The sequence below is a fragment of the Carassius gibelio genome, chromosome A3 (assembly GCF_023724105.1).
Source record: "Carassius gibelio isolate Cgi1373 ecotype wild population from Czech Republic chromosome A3, carGib1.2-hapl.c, whole genome shotgun sequence".
In the NCBI taxonomy this organism is placed as follows: domain Eukaryota; kingdom Metazoa; phylum Chordata; class Actinopteri; order Cypriniformes; family Cyprinidae; genus Carassius; species Carassius gibelio.
This window is the reverse complement of record NC_068373.1, coordinates 14,377,931-14,403,418: the sequence shown is the minus strand read 5'-3', so window position 1 is coordinate 14,403,418 and position 25,488 is coordinate 14,377,931. Positions and strand designations below refer to the sequence as shown.

The 25,488-nt window shown below is 38.1% G+C and overlaps 1 protein-coding gene across 1 annotated transcript in view; it reads left to right on the top strand.

The window, feature by feature from the left end:
- Positions 1-25,488, top strand: part of xylt1 (xylosyltransferase I) — a 66,336-nt gene that overhangs the window by 8,167 nt on the left and 32,681 nt on the right. The window contains exon 2 of the mRNA XM_052545007.1: positions 20,439-20,961. Coding sequence (XP_052400967.1) covers positions 20,439-20,961 — 523 coding nt within the window. The remainder of the gene's footprint in view (positions 1-20,438; positions 20,962-25,488) is intronic.

Sequence of the window (25,488 nt, the reverse complement as noted above, 5' to 3'; positions counted from 1 at the left end):
CCATAAGATAATTGTTAATATTCTATGTTACTTTCCAATGTTACAATTGTTAAGTGTTCCTGTTTTCTTGATACTCAAGAAAAATAAGGTGAAGGCTATAGGGAATAATAAAATAACTCTTATAATAAAACTTGTTACTTTCAATGAAAGTCAATAATAAAAAAGACTTTTGAAAGGAATTATTTAGATTATATTAGAAAGTTATTTATCGTAATCCGTGAAGGTCATAAATTCAAATCCTAATAGTCATAAAAAGGTCTTAAAAAGTCTTAAATTTGACTGATTAAACCCTGCAGAAACCCTGTAATAATTAGTTTCATGCTATGGCTGAGATTCAATTTTATGTATAAATTAATAAAAATAAAAACTGTAATCACTCATTCTTCAAATAAATTTAGGCATCACAACATATATAATATTTATATATTATATTAATTGCGACTACAATTACAGATGCACAATAGCACAATAGTGTAATCGTTCAAAGTGGAAAGTACACTTACGTTATTCCATGTGCTTTAAATGTTTGTTGTTGTTCTTTCTACAGCTTATCTTATGGGTTTTTCCATTGTTTAGTTTTAGTTATAATACCATGAAAATGTTTACTTTATTTATTTAAAGAAGAAACCAATCCAATGTATAGTTGACATTTGAGGCTTAATACTATAGAAAAACAATAAAAGTTTTTCAGTTAGAGGGTTTTCAGCTTCTTTATTTTCATACTAAAAATATGTCATGAAGTTGCTTTAACTGGTATAAACATCATTCACATTCAGTGTAAATTGTGATAATCACAATTACAGTTGCAAGGGAATAATTATGATTTTTCTCTTAATCGTGCAGCCCTAGTATAAAATATGGATATTCATGTGGAGATGTACTAAATTATTATAAATAATTATTGTGTACTTCTAAAAATACAAAGGATGAACAGCATGCATATACAAAATCAAATGACACTAATAGATTTTTCTTTTTCAAAATCAATATGTAATATAGGCCAAAAACCAAAATGGTACTGATACAGTATATTACATATTTCTGTAATACATACACACAGAAATACTGCTTAACTGGTTAAATATACTGCAATACAAAGACATCAGTAAAGGCACTAATGCTGTACGTGTTACAGTTCAATATTTTAGTGTTAAATTGATGATTGAAGAAGACGGCGGTTGCGCAGGAGTCATCAGGGCGCTGCAGATGAAGAGAGGGGTTCTGTATTCATGTGAATGTCTTCAGTGTGAGCGGTGGAAAGCGCTGGTCAAGGTGTGTGACTGTCAGTGTGACTGTGTGTCTGTGTGCTGCTCATATGAATGAGGCTAGTGTAAAATGTGTTACAGCTCTGTCAGTTACGGCCGAAAGAAAATAAACTCTGGCATTCACCGACTACTTTACAACCACCATCCAGACATGTACACCCCCCAACACTGCCCCCCCCCCCCCCTCGCCCTGTCTATGTGCTTTATTAGCAGGACATATAATTGTACATCAGTATGGCCAAAACATTTGCAGCTTTGCAGCATATTGGAAAAAATATCACAGAAATAAATATACAAATATCTTCATTGTGGATCATTCTTAATTCATATTACTTTACTGATTTATTATAATCTATTTTTTGTTATTTTTATTGTTCACATTTTGTTTACTTTGAAGTACTATGAATTGCACTGAATAGTTTGAAAGGTTCTCTATTAGGGGTGCTCCGATCACGATCGGCCGATCATTAATGTGCATCTCGTCAGTAAAGCCGGTTCTCTAATCAAGATGCGCCAAAAAACGCTGAAAATGAAGTGGATTTGCGCATCTTCTCTATTAACAACGGCTCTGTGTAGTAACAGCTGCTCTATGTGAAATCACGCACCTGATGGAATTAACTGCTGATTAGAAAACCGGCTTTACTGACGAGATGCGCATTAACGATCGGCCGATCGTGATCGGAGCATCCCTATTCTCTATGAATAAAGATTGATTTATTAATTATAAACAATATTTTCCCACAATTTATAATGAAAAACTGTTATTAAATAACCCACTGTAATATATAAAATCTCAGTGCTCTTTATTATGTAAATTATAATGCCATGATGCCTAAATTCACTTTTTGATAGATTTTTTTAGTTTTTCGTTTTTTATGGTTTATTTATTTACACAAAATATTATAGAAATATTGTCCGTTTATCAGTATCACCTATAACATTAATATAATTATTGCCTGTTCTGTGTTCTCTTTTCTTTTTTTACAATTCTATTCAGCTTTATTTTCAGCAGTGTATACTGTAGGTTTGTTGTGGATCGTGATCATGTTTTAGACTTTTGTCAATTTCTTTGAGAGTGGTTTTAGCAGTTTAACCAGAGTAAATATCTGAATTTCATCAATGTATTTAAATCAGACAATATTCAGTGAAGTTTCTCAGTCTGAATATCTCTCTCTCTGTCTCTCTGTATTCAGCCTCTTTTAGTCTGTCTCTATTTCCCCCACACCACCGCACCCCCCCCAGTAGCACTCACACACATCCAACTTTTCACACATGGCATTCAAAGATATGCCACACACACACACACACACACACACACACACTCAACTAGAGTAGATCAGCTGTAGTCTAACAGGTTGAAGGGTCTCAGTACACAGGGTCTCAGAGTTTGTTATGTCTGTCCGTCTCTCTCTCTCTCTTCCTGTCTCCTCTCTGAATAGGTCTCACAGTCTGTTTCTATCTGCTGTGTATATTGGGTCCTGGGTATATTGCATTCCTGCGCTAAACATGGGCCAAACCACCATAATCCCCCCAGCATCAGATAATCACGCTACTCCACAACAACCTCATTACACATGGCCTAATATCAGCCACGGATTTTAGCAGATGCAGTAACAAATACTTCAAATCCATAATCCCAAGAGTAGACTAAAATCCCATTGGTAAGCATCTTAAACTAGTTTTTGTGTTTGTTTGTTTTTGTCTTATGCAGATAGCGAGAGGCATCCTGGGAATAAGGCCTGGTGTTGTTTTGTGCTTGAGTGTGAAATTCAGAGAATTTAAATCACTCCGTGAATTTCCAAGGCCTCGTTTGCGGCCGTCTTCTGTTTTGAGAGACCTCTCATATTTCATTTTTGTTTTGTAAACTCCTTCGACACCAAAGCTGATGATCTTCTTGTCATTTCTGCATGTGATGGAGAATCATTTGCGGATGTCTGTGAATGTCGGCGATGAATTTAAGGTGGTAAATCTGGAGAATATTGTCTTATTATATCATAATCACAAAAAGCTTTGTCTACAACCCAAAGGGTGCTCCCAAAACGCCTTTTTCCGAGACACAAATGCAATTTCACCCATTCCATTGTACAATATGCATCCCACAACGGAGACCTAATTAAAGTGTGCTGGAAGGGCATAATTCTAGGCAATGCCTGCTGGGGCTTGTGAATCATGTCGGCTGCATGTGACCAAGACGCAGACTCTTTCACAGCCCTGATCACGTGACTCTTCCACTCTCTTTTTTAGCGGCAAGCGAGCGAATGCGAGTGTATCACACGCTGGTGTGAATTCCCACAGAGCCTCTGAATGTCCTTTAGTCTGCAGGCTAGGTTATGCTAATAAACTCCCTCTGCCACCCATGGTTAAATTCCCCCGACTCATCCCGGCATGACAGAGGGTCCCGTTCGCACTCTTTTAGACAAACCCCCAATGAATCCCTCTAAACAGTTGGTCTGTGAGTTTCTAATCGCTGTTTGCACAAGCAGTGGGTGCAAATGCAAAGGTTGCAATTGATTTCTGACAGGGATCTGGAGACCCCCAAGCCCACTGTTGAAGATACAGTCACAGACCAACCAGAGAAGAGTCTCAAGCTTCCAAGCCCAGTCTCTAGCAGTGATTAAGTGCATGCTCCATGTTCAAGGAGAAAACCACAATTTATCTGTATTTTCTCCTTTAAAAAAAAAGATCTCTTAATCCAGTGTCTACTCAAATCCCTGTAATCCTCAGCAATCCCACAGGGTTTGAGAATACTTTGTGTGTTGCTAGAGTGTCTTTATTAACTCTTTGTCAGCCCAGAGCACTATACTAGAGCTTCTAATATGAGTGGTATATTATTTGTTTGTTTGCAGATCGTCCGATGCATATTTCATACAAACCTAGAAAGCAACTTTCTCAGTCTGGCAAACTATAAACTGACTGAAGTTAGTGATGCACAGTATATACATAATATAATGTATCAAGTTTGTTTTTATCTGAATTTAAGAGTTTTGGCCAATATTAGATATTTAATTCAGCTCATTTCCTCTTTTTTTTTTATTTCAATTTCCTTTAATGTCATCTAGCTCTCAATACCGAGTTAATTTCAACACTGATAAATAATAATAATAATACTAATAATAATAATAATGTCTGGGGTAAGTAATATTTTTACTATACTTTTAATCAGCAAGGATGCATTAAATTAATCAAAAGTGACAGTAAATACATTTGGGTATCACTTTAGAATAGGTATAACCTATTAGTTGCTTATTAGTATGCATATCACTAGATTATTAGCCATGTATTAGTGCTAATTAAGAACATATTAATTCCTTATTCTACTTGACCTTATTCTACATCCTTACCCAATACCTGAACCTAACAACTACCTTACTAACTATTAATAAGCAGCAAATTAAGAATTTGTTGAGAAAAATGTTGTAGTTCATAGTTAACAAATGTTACCTGTTCTTAAGTGTTACCGACATTTGTAATGCTATGTTACAAAAGATTTCTAATCCAAGTCAATGTTGTTATTGTTATACTTTCTATTCATTTATGGATTTGAAAATACAGCTTCGCCATCACAGGAACACATTACATTTTAGAATATATTCATATAGTAAACAGTTACTTTAAACTGTAATAATATTTTACAATATTACAGTTTTTACTGTATTTTTGTTATAATAAATGATGCCTTGTTGAGCATAAGACTTCTTTCAAAAAAACAAACATTTATAATGACCCAAAACTTTTAAGTTAATTGATGACAAATTGCAGAATGAATATCTATCTTTTTATGCTGTACATTACAATGTGGTGATGCCTGAATTCACTTGTGCTATTTAAAGTGACTGATTTTAGAGTTTAATTTTATTTAATTTAAGCACCTTATCCTTTAGGCAAGGCAAGTTTATTTATATAGCACATTTCGTACACAATGGTAATTCAAAGTGCTTTACATAAAAGAAAGTAAAATAATCATGAAGAAAAATAATACAAAAATAAAAACGAGCCATTTTAAAACTTTGGAAATTATTAAAAAATTTACTTATTTCAAATAAATTTTAAACAGTTAAAAGTAGAAAATTATTTTACATGAAATACAGTGAATACGTAAAATACAGTGCAATCGGTTCGGACATCGCACAGTGCTCATTCAATAAATGCACAGCTAAACAGATGAGTTTTAAGTCTAGATTTAAATGTGACTAGTGTTTTAGCATCTGATCTCTTCAGGAAGCTGATTCCAACTGCGGGCAGCATAGTAACTAAAGGAGGACTCCCCTTGTTTTGTGTGAACCCTTGGTATTTCTAACTGACTCGATCCTAGTGATCTGAGTGCTCTGTTAGGTTTATATTCAGTGAGCATATCTGCAATATATTTCAGTCCTAGGTCACTGAGTGATTTATAAACGAGTAAAAGTACTTTAAAATCAATCCTAAATGTAACTGGAAGCCAGTGTAAGGACCTGAGGACTGGTGTGCTCAGATGTCCTGGTTTTAGTCAGAATCCTGGCAGCAGGTTTTGGATGAGCTGCAGCTGTCTAATGGTCTTTTTGGGAAGGCCGGTGAGGAGCCCATTACAATAGTCCATCCTGCTGGTGATAAAGGCATGAACAAGTTTCTCCAAGTCTTGACTGGAAACAAAACATCTAATTCTTGCAATGTTTTTTAAATGATAGTATGCTTTACACACCTAATCCTTTCTAAGTGTGCTTGTCTTACAGAAAATGTGGACCAGACCTTTAGCCATTTCGTTGAACATGACTATAACATGGTTGGTAGCTTTAGTCTTTTGATTTGAGTATTATTCGGTGGACAGGTGAATCATCTGATTACGATCTGTGCTTCTTTGCTTTAAGCTGTGGAAAAAGAATTGCTTAATGTCAAGTGTCTGGTGTTCAGGGATGGACCAGTCACTGGAGCACAGCTCTCAGTTCGACTTTTTCACTTTGGGGTGCCCTTTTAGAAACTCCAGAGAAGAGAAATGGGGTATCCATTTAAGGCCAGAATGAAAAGAATACTAATGAAGAGGGAATTGGCTTATTCTGACTTTGCTTGTGCCCTCTATTTCTCCATAGATGATAATGGATGAATGAGGCCACTGAACTGAGAGGTGTCAGTTTATGGTCAATTACAATTTTAAGCTATCTTTAGTTTTGTTCGCCCATTAGTCTATTAGACTACTAGGTAAAAAGTCTAAATTGAGATCTGTCTCTGGTCCCTTTATCAGAGACAAGTATATAGGACTTTGATTTTGTTAGCATTATGTTTAAGCACCTGAATCAAGGTAATAAAATGTGTTAGCTTGGAGAATATGCTATAGTTTTGTCCATGGTGTTTTGGAAATTTCATGCAGTATAAGTGCTTCATACCATCCAGGCCTTGTAATATCACAAGCACCACCAAGAACACCATGCACATGCTGATCCGCCTGAACACTGATGCCTTTGAGTGAGTGGAAGAGCCTCCCAGATGATCTTGAGCTCGCTGAAAAGATCCAATTGAGACACACCACTGAGTAATGGTGACTGAAAGCCTGCCAAAGCACTGGCTCTAAGAGTCGATCTTTGCTTCTGTAATCCACTCTTGAGCCAATAGGAGGGGGCAAATAAAGGACCGTAATTATCCTGAGAGCTGTTATTTGCATATCTTTGCATCCTTTTTCTCTGACATCAGTTTTCAATCATTTTGCCATTTAAGTTTCTGTTTAAGTTGATTTAGTGTAAGTGTTAGTTACAGCCTCCATGACTTTAAGGTAGCACTGTTCATAAAAGATGTCACCAAGTGTGTAAGTATTGCTGCTAATCTACCTCAGCCCGCTGTTATTACTCTTCAACACCGAGGCGACCTGGAAGCATTGTGCCAGCCTGCCACTGTGCCCGCAGTCTGCTGCCTGACTGTGTCAGAACGGCATGTGAAACATTTTAGGGCAGTTTATGGAGCACTTCCATGAACTTCCATAGTACTTCCCTTCCATAGTTAGTGTAATTAAAGTCTATGGCTGCCTCAAAGTTCCCTAATCATAATTTTCCCCCTGGAGTGCTCTCTCTCTCTCTTTCTCTCTCTATCTGTCTCTGCCTATATCGCTCATCCTTTTTCTCTCTCTTTCTCTGTAATGGGAAGGATTTAGTCATCTGATGAATAGCACTGCACTGGCTAACTGATCCCATAGGGTCTGAAGGGATGCTGATTCTGGCCAAGAGAAAAGGCCACTGCCCTAGAGATCGTCTGATGACGGCAGTCACACACTCCTCCAGCTGCATCACTTCAGGGCTCTTCTGCTCAAGAGAGAGAGGCTACTTCTCTTTTACAGGTCCTCTGTTTTGCCCTTTGGGCTCCACTGTGATCAAGTAATGCTGAAAGCCTCATTGCACACTTTTTGCCACTTGGCTTAAAGCCATTAGGTTGAATTCTGTGGAATTTAAGCAATTTTGTCTCAAGGTACAGGGTTGTTCATTTATTGCAAGTTCATACGATGATCCCGTGTAAGTGGGGTTGTAACAAAACAGCATTTTTTTTTTGTTGAAAATATTACAGTTATTTGCAGATCTACATGTAATTATGAATAACTTTATATATTTTAGGAATTATGTTATTAACATTTAAACATCATTTAAACTCCCGATAGAGTGGATAAGTATGTGATTACAAAGTCCTATTTCTGCCACATTTCTGTATTATCATTTCCCCAGTAGATTGACCTGATGGTACTAAAACATTAACATATCTTTTTTTATATATGTCATCCAAACATGCCATGGCACATGCCCACCTTACTGCTTTTTAATACTTTGCTCGCAGGGACAAATCCCTCACACCAGCAGGAAAGTGCATTGTGGGATTGCATCTGTAGTCACAGTGTCAGTCTCATCCATAAACCCCAGTGTTCTTTTTTCCTTTCTCTCACAAGCACAGTGATGTACAATGCAACCACATTCAGCACATAGCCCTGACCACAGCCACATACAGTAAAGGAAATCAATATTTCATAACAGCTCCCAGGCAGGCAGGGAATCCTGTATCTGTGTCTACAACTTGTAGGGAGAGACAGAAAGACAGAGAAGTTCAGGTGTAACAGGATCAATGGTAGGAACTACTGTATCACACACACACACTCTCACATACAGATAAGTCTCCAGATATGATGCTGGACTGTGTAGAATGGCAGCATGTAGAATGGCAGCATGTGGAGGAGCTGTCAGAAAAGCTCAGGAAAAGCCTGGTATGAGGGCCAAAGGTTTAGGCTCAGCCCCGATCTGAGTATCCATTTTCTGCTTGAATTCTTCACAGTCATTCCTCACCTTTGCATTCAGAGCTCTCTCTCTCTCTCACACTTAATGTGAGAAATAAATGTGGCTTTTTTTCTCTCATACCCTGGCAGTCCTTCTGATTGTGTCATGTGAAGAGTTGTTCTAATCTATTCTTCCAAATTTTGTGAGGCCTTTTCCTCTTTTTATGAGATTCTTTTCAAGTTTTAATAGCCACATGGGCGGTTTGAGTCTTTGAAGTGGGGTTCTCCACTCCATGTCCCATCATTGTTTCAAATTAAGGGCTTAAAGATAGCACAGTTCCCTACATCTCAGCATTTTTGCACAGCCTCTCCTCTCCTCTCATTTTTTTTTTTACTGCACAGTCAAATTGAAGACCTCTGTGTAAACAGTTCTTAAGATAAGTGTGTCTGAAGAGTGTAATGGTGGGACTACGGATGCCCGTGATAATTCTTTTTATTTTATAGCTAATAACTGATTAATGGAGATAATTCGATTTTTAAATAAATGCACTTATATAAAATTAATGAAAATTATGCATTACAAATTTATTTAATAGATTAAACACTTTAAGTAAACAGTAAATAAATCACTTTTTTATATGATGTAAGTGAATTTGCAATAATATTCACTTTTAAGCATTCGACAAAGGCGTTTCTTGATTAAGCTGGTTGACCAATAAAGTCCTGCTAGTTAAGATGCCAGGTGGGGATACTAGCATGCATCAGGATTAGTTGTGGTTGAATATTGGAAAGATGGGTGTGCGTGTGCAAGTGGTGGGCAGGTTCATATAGGAGCTTCCAGCTACCTTCTACATGTACACAGCTCTGGCTGGGCAGAACAGACATGTGGGGAACAATGAACAGAACTTGGGTTGGGCTTTTTTGGTGAAAGTGAATGTGTAAATTACAGGGTATTGGTCTGGTACTGGTAGTCCTGGTCAATTACATCATAAACTTTGAATTGTGTTAACTTCCTATGCATGACACCCATTCACAAAGTATGCATGCTTTGATATAACCAAAATTACACTACTGAAGTTTTTTTTTATAAATCAAGGATGCATTCAGTTGATCAAAAGTAACAGTAACAACATAAATTTATTAGTGATTTATATATATAGAGAGAGAGATAATTTTTTATTTTTATTTTTTATAATTATATTATTTTTAACCTTACATTTATCCTGGAAAAAAAGTGTATCATGGTTTCTGCAAAAATATTAAGCACCATTAAGTCAACATAATAATTCAAATGTTTATTGAGCAGCAAGTCAGCATATTAGAATGATTTCTGAAGACTAGAGGAAGGATGCTTTCACAGGAATACATTTTTTAACCAGGTATATCACTTATTCTTCATTACAAGGACGCCCTGCCAAGAGGTATTTGGCTTCTTGAGGGAATACTGAGAATTAAACTGCTGAGACCTGAAAAAGATAAATTAAGCAAATGCCAGACAGAGCTTGGATTCACTGCAGAACTGGGATGTCAGATGTGGATAATATTGTTATTTGGTTTCCAATCTGAGGGCACATTAATGCATGGACAACAGCCATGGGTTAATATCAGAAATGAATATCAGCTGATGGAATTGCGAATTTGCGGGTGTGATGGATGGATATAATTGAGATCTGTTAAGGGAGATGGAGAAGAGAGGTTATTGGTACTTATTCAGGACGTATATGCAGATTTATTGAGCTCTGAAGTAAAAAAGACTAACCAAAAAAGAAAAAATGGTTTTGTTTCAGACAAACAACAGACCTCAGAACTCTTAATCGGATTTAAAGGTGTGTAAATATTCATACAGCTTGTTTTCTTTTGCAGTTGCAGCAGAGCAGAGCGAACAACAAAAGTACTGAGTCATGAACAGAAGGGAAGTGTCTTGAGCATCTGCTGGCGTTGAGTGCAGATGCATTGGTCGGCTGCCCGTAAAAGGGTACCCCGATACCGAGTCAGGACTGTTGCATCACTATTCTTGCCATTGATTTTCTCATATCGACATCCACTCTGCGTCACACTCAGATAAATGATGTAGAGTGCATGCTGCCAATGTTTGTCTAAATTGGTTCCCTCCTCGCACATCTAGTCTATAATTGTAATTAAATATTTTTAGATATAGGCCTACAGTGACTTGTCGCGGAGGAGCAAAGAAATTTGGATGTACCTTCTGCTCTCTTTTTCATCTAATTATAATTTGGCATTCAGTTTGCTTCTTTTTACTGTTTGTTTACTTGTTTTGTATCAATGCACAGTTTTATAAAGTAGCTCTTAATGGGGAATAATTAGGAAATGTTTTTATTTATATGATTGTATGTAATCAACACAATGACTGCCATTGTTGTATAATTAGATTACTATAGTTTCCCAGATGCTGGTTTTCTCCTGATTAGTTGCTATTAAAGCAAAGCTGCCATATATTTTATTCCATTGCTAGCTATGTAAATGAATGCAGTTTGATCATTGTATTCAGACAAAAGTGTGTTTCCCCCAGCAGAGGGTTGGCAGAGTTTACCTCACCCTGTGCCCCAGGGGTGCAGGGGTCACCTTCCTATTGTGGGTCAGCATACTAATATGTTAACAGAAAATCTAATTGAGACCTGCTGAGTTGTGCCATTGGTCAAAGAGGCCATCCGTCAACTCCCATGTGTCAAGCCAAACTCCACATCTGCGAAGTAGGGGTGTTAGCATGGTACCAGGATGTGTTATAAAAGCAAAGCTGGGGGAGACTGACCATAGACGGGCTCTGTCACTCAGCTTCTGGGAGTTTGTTTGATGTTTTTATTCCTCCACATGGTTCCACAGACAACCGCCTGGATGTTTGAGTTCACTTTTGGTTGATACCTTCCAAATAACAGGCCTCCAAAACCACCTTTTGGCTGACCTTGCTGCTGTCATTATGTCCAAATCTGGGTTGTTCCATGCATGTGCCTTACTATTAGCAATCAGCGAAGAGATTAGCTCAAAATAGACCCCGTTCCAGTGTGCCGCTGGTGGTGATGTGGCTGAGAGAACCCAAGGAACCGAGCCAGGGTGGGGCTGTTTTTGGTCCTGGTTCATGGAAGAGTATTTCTGAGCATGGTGGGTTTCAGCATATTTACACCAGCGGAATGAACAAGCGATCGTTCTTCCTACACAGACCTGCTTTTTAAACTTACGCCCGCGGTCCCGTCGCCCACACAAAGCTGTATCCTAATTCTCCCACACTTCCTGACTAAAAGGGGCGGTTATGTAAAGGTATTGGGTCCTGAGTCCCAGACCACTTCGTATGCGAGGAGGCTACATGTCGAGCAATCTGTCTCACAAGCAGCACCTCAAGCATTCATTAAGAAATCCTTAGCTGAAAGTGGCTGCATCCATTGTGGATTCTCTAATTACTGCGCTGCCTCTTTTGTATGCCTCTTTAAACATTCTGCCTACAAGGCTTTACCCCCCTTATTAACAACGGTTTCCTGTCGACAGAAAGGTGGTAGTTTCTTTTTTTTAACTAAAGAGTGTGCATGGAACATGACGTTGTTCTCTGATAACAATAAGGGACTGGGTTCATAAAAATCCTCTTAAGAAAGGTCAGTTCATTTCTTAAGAGAAAGTCTTGAAAAGTTTACAAAGATTTTCTTAAAAGCATACAGGTTTTCAATGACAAGAATTTTGAGTGAACTATCCCTTTAATAAATTTACTTTTTTCGACCAAGGTTGAAGTACATTTTATTCCTCATAATGCATTGCTTATGTTGAATTTCTTTGAATTACAGTTCAGTAAACCTCTTCCTGTTATTCCAGTTCAACTTCCTGTGAAATTTGTCCAATTTTATTCAAATTTCAGCTCATTAACGTAAAGGGAGCCATTTCTTCAGTACAGAATTTTGCCCAAGCCTGCTGCGGAAGAACAGAATGTGTAAGACTGATGAGATGTGGGTTTGGCTACTGGAAACCTCTTAAAACGGGTCAGCTTTCACTAGTTGAGCTGCGTGACTCCGTATCCCTCAGACTTAGGAAAGCATTTTCTGAGACAGTGCCAGAAATCCCTACCATAATGGATTACTGTTGACCACTTGATACAAAAGCTGAGGCCTTAAACCTTAAAGCAGAGGGCTAAGCCTGGTTTAATGTTTGCTCATTTGCACTGGTGAGAGCTGTGGGCCTTGTGCTTCAGAGAGAAGAGGATGATGCCAATCAGGCCGTGCGCCAACAGGTGCTCAGCGAGCTAGGGGCTGCGTTCAATAGGAAAAATGCCACAAAGCGCCTCAAGCGGAGGCTTAAAGGGAATCTCAGGGCTCTTCACAGAGAACTCAAAACTGATGATTCTGAGCTTAGTCCACCAGCTGTGAGAGGCAGCTTAGTGCAATAAATCACAGACCAGATAGAAGTTCAAATGTAAATCTTCATGCTTGAGGCACTGTTGTTAATAACCAAACAATTAGAGCTCATGCATTTGTATTAGTTATGTTAATTTATTAATGGTGAAGTCTGTACGGATGTATCATAGCTAAATACAAACATTTAAATAGAATTACTGTATTTTTTCTTAAACTAAACATATTATTGTCAGTAATGAAGCACAAAACAGCATTTCTCTATCTCAAAATAAGCCTGTTCTGTAGCTATCATAATAAATCCTAAAACAAGGTTAATTTTTTTTTTCAGTTTGTGGAGTTAATAAAGCAAGCATAGCAAGGAAGTAGGTCAGGGTGCTTTGCAGTGACTATTCGGTACTTTGTGCTACATCTGTGTACAAATGATCAGTCATGTTGTGGCAGGCCATGATCAAGCCAAGGACTGAAGATCGCCTCTATCTTTACGTGCTTGAAAAAAAAGCTCTATGTGCTTTCAAGTTCAGAAGCTCGATAAACATTGAAGATGTCGTTCGAAATCCCGTGATCATGTTCCGTAGCTAGTTATCAAAAGGCTGTTTGAACTAGTTACATTCCCCATCCATCATGACTGTTTGTCAGGAGTATAAATGGGTTTATCTGAGTGGTTTTGTGTGCATAGTGGAAAATAGCTAAGTGACTTAAAATTACAGACCATACGGAAAGTGGAAATACGATGGAAGCTGAGCTAAGTGCTTGTTCTTGGTTATTGTGAATGTTTGATTGTGCATGTTTTTCAAAAATAGCAACATTTTGTCTTGAATCTTTAATCCATCTGTAATAACTTGCTCTCCCTTTTAAAATTTGGGTAATTGGATAATGTTAACAGATATAGAGATGGGAATTAATTTACCAAACTCTCATTTGGTCTGGCTTCATTCTGTTATGTAACTTTCCATAATTCAGACAATCGCAATAAATTGTTCTATATCAAAATTTTTCACACCGTTTCACTCTGAAATGTCAGATTATTGAAGTAAATGTGTTTCAAAAACATGTGCAGGCTTGTTTCCATTTGTCATCTTTGCTTTTTTAATTTTTCTTCTCCTCTTGCCTTTTCTCTCTCTTTTTCTCCTCTTGTAAAGCCTCATCTGCTTTTTCTCTCCTCTTATGCAATATCCTTGTTCTTGCTTTTTCAGCATGGTCTCTCTGACTCATGTTGGTCGTGTAAAACTTTTCCATTCCACGACCCACCTAGAAAAGTGTAATCAATTTCACGACCCACCAAAATATTTGAAAAAAAAAAACGGTTGACTACTTTAAGCCTAATCTTACTTAAAAGTTTGATGACAGAAATTAAGTAGTACAACAGAAAATTTTCACTACTAATATTTAACTTTAAATTTTTGTTTACAGACGTTAAAATATGTAGTGTCCATAAAAACGTGAAACAGGCTCACTCCAGTGAACTGTAATCTGCGCTGCTGTGTTTTGTTGCTGAAAATGCATTCATGATCCTTCCGTGTGTGTCTGCGAGAACGCAGCACAATCCAACACTTCTTTAGAAAAGCATAAGAAGCGAGGCAGAACTATCTAAAACAGTTTGGAGATTAATATCATTGTGAAATAGGTAAAAATAATAATAATAATAAACAGATGTGTCTCATTTTAAATAAACAAGCCAAAAAAACTGGATGACATTTAGTTCAGGCAGAAATTTATTTTTACAGTCGTTAAATAAATGTTCAGCGATATCTTCAAAAGATAAAATTTACCACGGCTGTCGGCCCGCCCCACTCGTCACATTCGTAAACTAAATTGTGTGAGTGTGTGTCATTGAAACGCAAATTTAGCTGCCGCCAAGTGACTTTGTGCGACCCACCTTGTTCCATTCAGTGACCCACAAGTGGGTCGCGAGCCACAGTTTGAAAACCCCTGGTGTAGAAGAAAGTGTTGTAGCTCTGACAGTCAGCTTGGCTGAGCTGGGCTTATTTGTCATCCCTAGTGCAAGGTGCTTTTCTCTGTTATTCCCAGTAGCCCACTCAGAGCTGTGAGCTCTAATGGCTATGGTACCAGACAAGAACATTGTTCAGATTAAAACCATGTAACAGATGGAAAGAGGAGGACAATTTCTCAAGGTATGCAAATACTGTACTGCTAGATCATGTATTCTTAAGTGTGGTTGCATGCAGGCTTGTTGGACTGCACGTCTGGCTTGACAAACAATGAACGACTTCTCTTGAAAGAAAGGCTAGGTTAACCATCAAGTTCTTTCTTTCTGTCTGTCCTTGGTGTCTGCCTCCTTTTTAGGAACAACTGTTCTGTTTGGAAAGGTGATGAAAACCCAGAGGCAATTTTCACTCAATCTACCTATTATCTGAATCAGTTTTAATTCAGTTCGGTTTAGCTTGGCTACCACCACCAACAAGAAAGCACAAGATGATAGCAGATAAGATGAAGATGTGAACACTTTGAGAGTATTGTAGAAATTTTGGGTTACACCACTGACGAACATCTAGTGCTTGGCTTTGCTTAGCCAATATCGTACTACTTTTTATAATTTTGGTAGTAAATAGTTTGAATACTGTGCACAATTTGCAGATTTGCTGAATGTGTAATGACTGATATTGGCCAAATTCAGAACAGAGTAATTGGCTTCCTTTCATGAGTATGAATTTGAATAATATAGGCCACACCCCACAGGAAGCGGAGTTGGGAGTTTGAAGTGAAATTAAGGAATTTATCAAATTACATAAAAAAAAGTGTTGTTCCAATATGATCCATACATTTCTTAAATTTAAAAATACAAATATATATACATTATTTTTACATTTATAAAAAATTAGGTTTGTATCATGCACATTCAAGTCTATCTTCAAAAACGTGAGTGACAGTTAACAGGTTAATACGGAAAATACATGTATTTACATGAATGTTCCTTCCTTTTCAAATGAATTTCTGTTCATCTGAATTTTTAGAATTGTTTCATTCATTTTTATTCTGTCTCCATAAATTGCAATTGCTGTTCTGCATCCAATATGCTGCCTAATAAAAAAAAAAAAAATTACATTCCTTCCTATTCAGTAATAAATGGCACATTACCTTTGATAACCTTATGTATCTCACATCGCAGTCTACCTTAACTGACCCCCTACTGTATTTCCATGTGAGTAATATCAGCCCTAATTCACTTTCATGGCTCATTATTTCAAAAGTCTTGAGTGTTAATGTTTGAAATGTTTATTGTGGCATGTACCGTGCTACTGTTCAGAACAAAGCCCTAGTGTTCCTTTGTATTTGTCCAGAGTTTGACCTTTACAAGCAGGTCAGCTGTGGCTGTTTTTATTAAGATTCAGACACACACTCTGTGAATGAGGATTTGACGTGGATCGCTGGCATCGGTTCAGTTTGATTGAGTAACTTGTAGTCAGTCACAGTGATTGATGGTGTAGGAAAGGTCAGAGTTGGGTTTCAGTGCCTGTCCCGCATACAATAACTAGCTCACAAGCTCACCTTCTGTGTCTAGTCTGCACATGTGCCCCTCACCCCCCCCAGCTCTCTCTGGCTCATCCAGAGCCACTTAGGCTGAGAGGTCAGCGAGAGGGCACCCTTTAGGAAGGTGACCCCTGGGGCACAGGGTGAGGTAAACTCTGCCGACCTTCTACTGGGGGAAACAAACTGTGACGTGTTGCATATGGTCATAAATAGCATGAATGGTGATTGGAAGTGACTTGGATTTGCAGCAAGCATTTCCTAGTGCATACTTATTGCATTATTAATTTTTGGTAAAGCAAACTGTGGGGTATTCGATTTAGTCAGAGGCTGTGAGATCATTCATGGGAAGTGACATTTTAGTCCTAGCCAATTATCTTGGGTCATAGTCACATAGTTTCTTTGCATGAACTCTTTTCATGTCTATATCCATATGTGCACCAACTCACACATCCATTCCCCATCCATATTTTTTTGCACAGTTGCACAGTCAGAGCTCATATCTTGTAGCCTTATGCTGAGTCATGTAATGTTTCCTGATGTCTTTTTGCGTCAGCTTCACAGAGGACTGAAGAATTTATGACTGTCCTAATAGTGTTTCCATTCAGTCCCAGTGCTGTTAGTACAACAAGCTTCTGCTGAGATGCGATTCACCCTTTTGTATCCAGACGACTCATAAATATATTAAATAAATAAATGTATGCGTTTAGCAGACGCTTTTATCCAAAGCGACTTACAGTGCATTCAGGCTTTCAATTTTTACCTATCATGTGTTCCCGGGGAATCGAACCTCCAACCTTGCGCTTGATATCGCAATGCTCTACCAATTGAGCTACAGAACTCATGGCCTGCGTTTTGAAGTTTGGTACATGACTTGTGGGAATTGTGGATGGCGTTTTTTTTTTTTTTTTGCATATTGAATTTTAGTGGATATTTAATTATTATCATTAGTAATGGTGCATTCTAAAGGAAAAGCATCCATATTATAGTTCATACTGAATAGATGTTAGAGTAGTGGTTTTCAGCCTTTTTGACTCCAGGGCTCCTCTTTGTTCAGAATTTACTGGATAAGAATCAAGGATTTGAAAAAATATTTTTCACTCACAATTTCTAGCTTATAAAATATTCTAGAGCTTAACTAAAAAATATTTAATTATGATTAATTAAAAAAAATATATAAAATACAATTTATAAATGTGACATTACCTGGACTTCCTGGTATGTTTTGCAGGACTTTACATGTAAAGGTAATAAATTCTCATGAAAATATTGTTTTTCTTTAATAGTTTTTTTTTTTGCCCAATATCAGTCATTTTCTTTATTTCATTATTGGTTTCTTTAAGTTTTGAAGTGAAATTATGCTCTTAGGTTTCTTGACCCTCCACAGGGCTCAGATCGAGAGTTGCAGTTGGCCTGGATCAGAACAGATCAAATACATAAGTAGTATTTTATTATTCCAACAATATCCACGTATCACTTGCTAGACTGTGAAGTCGGAAGAAAATCAGGACAAATTAAGGGAGTGTTGTTTGGTGTTATGTTTCATGTGTGCACTCTCCTTCAAACCTTATTCATTCATTTAAACCGTTAAGGTGTACAGTTACATATGACTATAGTTGTCAAACAGTCTCTGACGTGAGGCTTTGAGAGAACAGGCAAGGCGGCATTCCAGTGTCGGACCGTTCCTCGCCGCCGTGCCAATGACTGCAGAGAAATCTTCTCTCAAATATTTTGTCATTCATATCAGCGGTCATAACTACCCAGAAACACTGCACTGGAAATCTCTACTAAATGGACTAAATAGTTCCTATTGTAAGCAGTGAAGCTGTGACACTAGAAGCGGCTGTCTGCGGCACAGTAGACTGTACTTTTCTGTTTCCTTTCAGATTGTTGAAATCAGAATCTCTGCCAGCTGACCGCCCAGCTTTAGTGTTCGTGTGTGTGTGGCCTGTGATGTTCTTCGCCATCAGAGAGGGAAAAAAAAAATTCCGATAAAAGTGTGCTTGATAAACGAGTGTGCAACTCCCACCATTCCTGTGATGGATGATGCAAGAGAGAGGGGAGCCTCCTCCCCTTGAGAGAGAATACAGAAGGCCTGCGACTGCCAGGGTGCTCAGCGGTGCAGAGCAGGGCTCCCAGAGAACCTTGGGAAATGACAGATTTTTGCAAGCCATCGATAGTCTTCTCTCCAGCAGCCTAACTTACCTCCTGTGGCTGCTCAGGCTATTAATCCCAGGCACTGTAATTTCCTCCTGAAAGCTCCTGAAGAAGGAGAAGGAGGAGGAGCAGACGGGAGTGGAGTCTGCTCTAAACGGTAGCCTTTAGAGGGCCAAAGTGCAGGTGACGCGACAGGGATTTGTCTTCGAAAGTTTTCCCTCACAAATAATGCACTCTGCTGGTTCACAAACAAGCTTTAATAAATGCTTTGTAGACAAATTGCACTGTAACGGTAAGGAAATGAGAGTTGCAGCAGAGCCTCGTCTTAACTTCCTGTCCTCATTTCCTTTGCTTTGATTTTCTCTGTTAATCTGTCTCCATTTCCTCCTATTAATGTCTCTTTTGCTGTCTTCTGCTATGCACAGCGTCCTTTAAGCCCAGCCCAGTAAACGGTGGACAGAATGAGTTTTATAAGGCAGCGATCATCATGTCTGGCTCGCAAGATCCTGCAGAGTTTAGCTCCTCTAACCCTAATCAAACACACCTGAGTTTTGCTAATCAGCGTCTTCAGGATCGTTAGAAAATCACAGGTAGGTCTGTTTGATTAGGTTTGGGGAAAAACTCTGCAGGAAAGTGGATCTCGCGAGCCAGATTTGAGGATCACTGCTCCAGAGTGTGCATGGTCATGTCAGAATATATTTGGGGTGGTTTAAGCTGGGTTTTTATGAAATGTAATGTATGCAAACAGTTATGTTCGGCCTTTATTTATTCAAGTAAATAGGAGTTGTATTTGCATGGCTGAAAATCACTGTTAGCATAAGTGGCAACAAACTGAACTGACTTGCAACTTGTAATGGGAATGGATGCAACAGCTGTGAATTTTCAACAGAATTTTCAGCATAATTTGTCCAGTCTGCAGTGTCACATGATCCTTCTGAAATCATTCTAATATGCTGATTTTATGCATAAGAAACATTTATTATCATTGTTGAAAACAGTCATGCTACTGCAGTTGTAACATTTGATATTTAATGAATGCTTGCAGAATTTTTTTTTTTTTTTACTTTCAAATAAAAAATAGTTTACACTTAAAAAAAAATGTCTGTACTTTAAAAAAAAGTTTTAAATCATTTGACAGTAACCAACATCTTGAGTTTCAGAATGAGACTGAGTTGGTGTTTGACTTCGAGCTGAAATGGGCGAATAACTTGCTAATGGAATCAACAAAAGATATAAAGAGATTTAAAAAAAATAATAATAATAGCACAGTTATTTGCAAAACACCATATAGATAGCCGTCCTGTCATGTCAGAGATCATACCCTCTCCTAATGCTTTCACAGGTACAGAGACATCTCCTGTAATCGTAGCAGCGCTCAGGGCATGGCTGCGGTCTCCTTCCTGTTGCACACACTGTTACCAGTTGGATATTTCATCAACAGTGACACTTGCAGGAAACTGCAAAATATCAGAAATGACCTGAGGTCATGCTCCCTGTGAATTACTGTGTGGTTAAAGGCTGATAAGGTTATAAACTCTTCTGAATTGTTTCACTGTCGTTTTACTCAAATACCAGCAGACACCTGTCTGAATATGCCATCCTTTCAGAGCACATAAGGAACTAGATGTTTTCTGAATTGTAAAACTGTGAGAAGTGCTGTGGGTGGTTGCCAAGTCATTGGTGTGTGTTTGCTAAGGTGTTTTGTGAGACTGTTGATATGCAGTTCCTAGGGTGTTCTATGTGGTTGATAGGAGGTTGCTTATTGACCCAGGTCAGAAGAGCCCATCTCTTATTCTCTGTTCATCCTTCAGTGTAAAAATATTAGATTTGTATTTACCGTTATATTGTTCAACCAAAAAAAATCTGATTGCTTGTAAAAGAAATTGAGGTATCTTACTTGATGGTGTTGTGTTTTATGTGGTAGCAGCTACTGATTTTGCCCGTTTTGTCTTTATGTTTCAGGACGGCTACTACTCACACCGGCCCAAGGAGAAAGTCCGTGTGGACAGCAACAACGAGAACTCCGTTCCCAAAGACTTCGAGAATATAGACAACAGTAATTTTGGGCCGCGTACGCAGACTCAGAGACACGCACCCAGCAAGCACAAACAAGGCCTTCTGGAGAAGGCGCATGCGCAGCAGAGCCTGAGCAAGAACTCCAATGAGGTCATTCAGTATGCACAGAATAAAGGTGGCTTCAATCAGACACACACCAAGCTTCAGCGAAGGGCCGATCCAACCCTCCGTCCACAGCAGTCCCAGCAGCACCGGCACCACCTTCAACAGGCCAAGCGATCGGCTACGCCCACCGCCGGCATCAAGTACGATCAGCCGCCCAAATGCGAGATCAGTGGCAAAGAGGCGATCTCCGCCCTTTCTCGTGCCAAGACCAAGGAGTGCCGGCAGCAGATAGCAGAGGTTTACTGCCGCCACAAAGAACGGCAGCTCATGCCCGAGAAGGTCACCCGTTACTGCCCCGCAGAGGGTGAGTAGACTCTTGATGGGAATTTTGTGACTTATTGTCCATTTATAAGCTTTGAAACCTTTCATGAAGAGTTCACATGAAATAAAACTTACAGCTGTCTGTTTTAGAAATGCATGTTATTGATCTTAATGTGAATTATTGTTTCATGTGTTTAATTTCAAATTAGGTCTTGATATATAATGTTAATAAAAATGATAAAACTTGTTATTCCAGTCAAAAAGACAGACTTATCTCTGGTGATGGATGCCAGACATCATTATTTCAGTCCGCAGAAACCTCACCCCTTCACAATAGACTGCAACATTTATTAATTTTTGAGTGCAATGTCTACATTTTTCCAAATCCAAATGGCAACCAATTTATGAAACCGCCTTTTCTTTTTTTTTCTTTTTTTCTATAATCCATTACACTCGAATGTACATCAAGTGGAAAATGGGCCAAAAATTACTGATAACTCATACTGCATGACTCTATAGAATTAAAATGACCCGCCCCCTCCAGCTAACTAGCAATAGCAAATGGGTTACGGCTTTGACGTAACTAAAGCTTTTGGAAAAAAAAAATGGGCGAGCCATTTGATATTCACTGGCCAAACTTCCTTTTTAAATAGTAAGTACATCACCACAGGAGAGAAAAACTGTACTTGTCAGGTCTTTAACTCAATGTCCTGATGTTTTCTTTTGGGATAAGCACTGATTATAATCATCAACCTGCACTGGCATGAAAGGAGACATTAGCTGGAGTTTATGGGAATTTAAGATAAATAATGCTCAAAATAATGATGGTTTTCCTAAAATTAATTGCCATCCTGTCTTTGGAGGTTTATCGAAGTAGCACATTAAGAGTCACAGGGCTGGTAACAGACATTCACAACACTTGTAATTACAATCAGAGACAGGCTGGAAATGAGATTGTGGATTTCCGCACAAGGTTAGACGGATGTAATTGCACCCCCCACCCCGTCTCCATCTCCCATAGATGACTGCAGAAACCGTATTCATGCAATTATGCACTGCTCAGTCATCTGCACACAAATCAGGGCTGTGGATGCGTTCAAATAGAACAGTGACAGATCTTCTCAGGCCTCAGAGCCTCTGCCCGGAGAAACTTCTGGAAGCCAGAATGTGTTTTGACAGATATGACAGGGACATCACCACAGAGACATAAGTCTGGGACATGCAGAGGTTGTAAGGGGTTGGGGTGGGGCATGAACGCATCTATTTCCAGCAAGTACAGTAGACCGAACAAGCCACAAGGATGGTGTTTGTATTTATTTATAAACTGTAATTGCATTATGCAGTAACAGACGAAGTCTTTGATGGCAAACACGTGAGTGGTTTGCCACAGTTATGACAATTAGTACAGATTTTTCACGAACCGCTGTGACTTCCATAAAAAGTTGACATCAGAATTACAGTCACCTCCTTCAGTCACCACCCGCACTGTCCCATTTTCCATCTGTCAAACCCCCAGACAACTTTAACTTTAATCACGAAACCATATCGGCCGACCTGTAACGTTACATTCTCACTCAAAGGATAGACAATCCGACAGGATTGTTACTATGAGGTGGATCACATCTAACATGTTCAGTAAAGACAAACTCATCGTGTCTATCTAGTCATGATGAATATGTATACACATTTCAATTTCAGCAGGCAACTCATTTTACAGCTACATTATTGTTCCAGCCACAATTAATCACAACAATGTATATAAAATTACAAATGATAATATTTAAATCGTCAGTTTGTTGTTTTACAGACTAGAGCCTGACCGATATGGATTTTTGGGGGCGATGCCGATATTAACTGGAAAAGAGCCGATTTATAAGCCGATATTTTGATTTTGAAAATAAACTGGATATTAGACTCATTTTCTATAAACTGCACTTACACAGCATTCAATAGCAAAATATCTGCCTGTTCTATGTATGTGGGCTGTATAAACCATTTTCCAGAAGGGATTATGTTAAAAAAAAAAAAAAAGCCTTAGATTACAATCTCAATGACTAAACAATTGCACATCAAAAGTATATATATTTTTAATGATCAAAAAACAGTCTGGTTTTAAACATTTAACACTTTTACTTTCTTCCAGTTGAAGCTGGTTTTAACAGTCTGTGTGTGTACTGTAAATAAATTATAATACTAAAGTTAAAGTATTTGCAGAAGTAGTCCCACACTTTGCTGCTACAGCATTCACTTTTTTCAGCCATCTGTAGGGCAGAAAGAGACAGAGAAATAATAAGCATGTGTATTAATAATATCACCATGTATCATTACTCATGTCATCATTAGAATTATAATAATAATAAACAGGGATCTCCTACATAGGCAAAAATGAGAAATATATATATATATATTTTTTTTTTTTATTTGTCAAGCAATAGGTATTACCTACTTATATTTAACAATATTATTACAATCTCTGAAAAAAAAAAAAAAAAAAAGCACTTGTTCAGCTCACATTTATTTACATGTCCCCTCTGGTTAATTATTTCTGACGCACCTACTCGAAGTTGAATGGTTAACGTTAGTGTCATGAACACAGCGCTGTCAATTTTGAGAAGAACCACCCTCAAACAAGTTAATAGCAAGCATTTAAGGGACCTGCTAAAAAGGAAGCTATATTAGCGTTAGAATAACATAGGGCTGTAGCTATCGAATATTTTAGTAATCGAGTATTCTACCAAAAATTCCATCGTTTAATCGAGTAATCGCATAAAATGTGTTTTTACTTTAAATTAAAGTGCAATATTAATTATTCAAGAGAAAATAAGACTCCTGGGTCTCTTAAAATGAACAACTAAGTTTCCTTTTTTAGAATTTATTATTATTTTTTTTTAAATGCATAGAATGCAATGCATACATGAAAAATAAACATTTAATTATTACCCATTGTTTCTTTGTCTGTACTTGTAGTGTGAACAATGACAATAAAGTTGACAGATGAATTAAGTGCATTTAAGTGCCATTTAATTTATCTTTTAATTATTGAAAATTGACTTAACTTTTTGGTAAACAGGGGATTTACTATTAAAAAAATAAAACATGGAAGAAATGTTGTGTGATTAAAACTTAAAAAAAAAAGTTTTAGTGATAGCTATGTACATTCTGCTGAAAAACAGGTCTTTAACTGGACTTTTATTTTGACGGGTTGATATACCTTTACAGTTCTGTGTGTGTGATGTGACGCTAGTTTTACTCAAATCAAACAGTCAAATGCTCATGAAGTGACTGTCAGAGCAGTTCTGGTGATGTTGTTCATGTGTTCACGTCTTATTTGGTGAGACAGCAGACGCTGAATTCACCGCGAGCTTAATGCGCGCTTACTCTGCGCCATTCATTAACAGAGACACATAGAACATGCAGGATTCATATTTAAACAGACTATTCCGGCTTAATATTTACAGATATTCGTCCATATCGTGATTTGATGTAAGTGCAATGACATATTTTTAATGAAATCATTCAAAATTTGGCAAATTCCTTACCATTCCACGTTAAACTGTAAATTCCGTTTTCATGACTGGATTCCACGATTCCCTCCGCGTTTTCTGCATCGCGGAAATCATAGGGCCCTAGTTGTGGTATGCCAGCTCTATCTTGCAATGGACACACGCCACGACGTTCTCTTTACGTTTACCCCCAAATCAAAACATTGCTGACTCCTTGCAGTATGCCATTTCGGACGCAGTGCTTGTGTCTCCTTCCGCTTTGTGGTTGACGTAAACGCGTTGTCACATAAAAAAAAATCATTGCCAAAGAACCTGATGTGAGATTTAAAATAAATTAGAAGAGGCTTCGAGGCAGAGGAATTTGCCTCGATCATTTTTTTTGTAATCGAGTTACTCGAGGAATCGTTTCAGCCCTAGAATAAAATAACAGTTGTTGTTTTTTCGAGGCACGCTGTACATAACTTCTAGTCATTGACTACACGCGCCCCCCTGCCACAGTTACGCGGTCATTGTGTGGGAAACACTGCAGATATATTTAGAATAAGTTAAACGCTAATGTTATAGTTTGACCTCTTATTAACGTTTGCGCTCTTCCACTGATAAACATGGTATTAGATTTGTGGCTAACCTAATATAGCAATGCATTAGCGGCTGTAAGTGATGTTACAGAATATTTAGAAGTGATAATGAAAGGACCGTTAGCTAGAACTACCACACCGTTTTTATATAGAGTGTATAAACTAAATCATTTCACATGACGAACAACAGACTCACCGTCAAAACAGTACATCTCCGTGGCTTGGCTGATTGCTTTCTCCTGTAGTGGATTTCTGGCGCTGTTGTCAACTGGGGAGTTGCAGAGCTCCCTCTAGTGGGCAAACTATGCAACACTCATAACATGAGTGAAGCATGAGACTCTGTTTCTCATGTTTCGTCAGCCGTTATAAACGCCGATGCCGATTTAAATGCAATAAGATATATCGGTCGGGTTCTATTACAGACATGCACAGACATTTTTTCATGCACAACATCGTGAGATGCAATAAACATATGGCAAGAAATCTCGT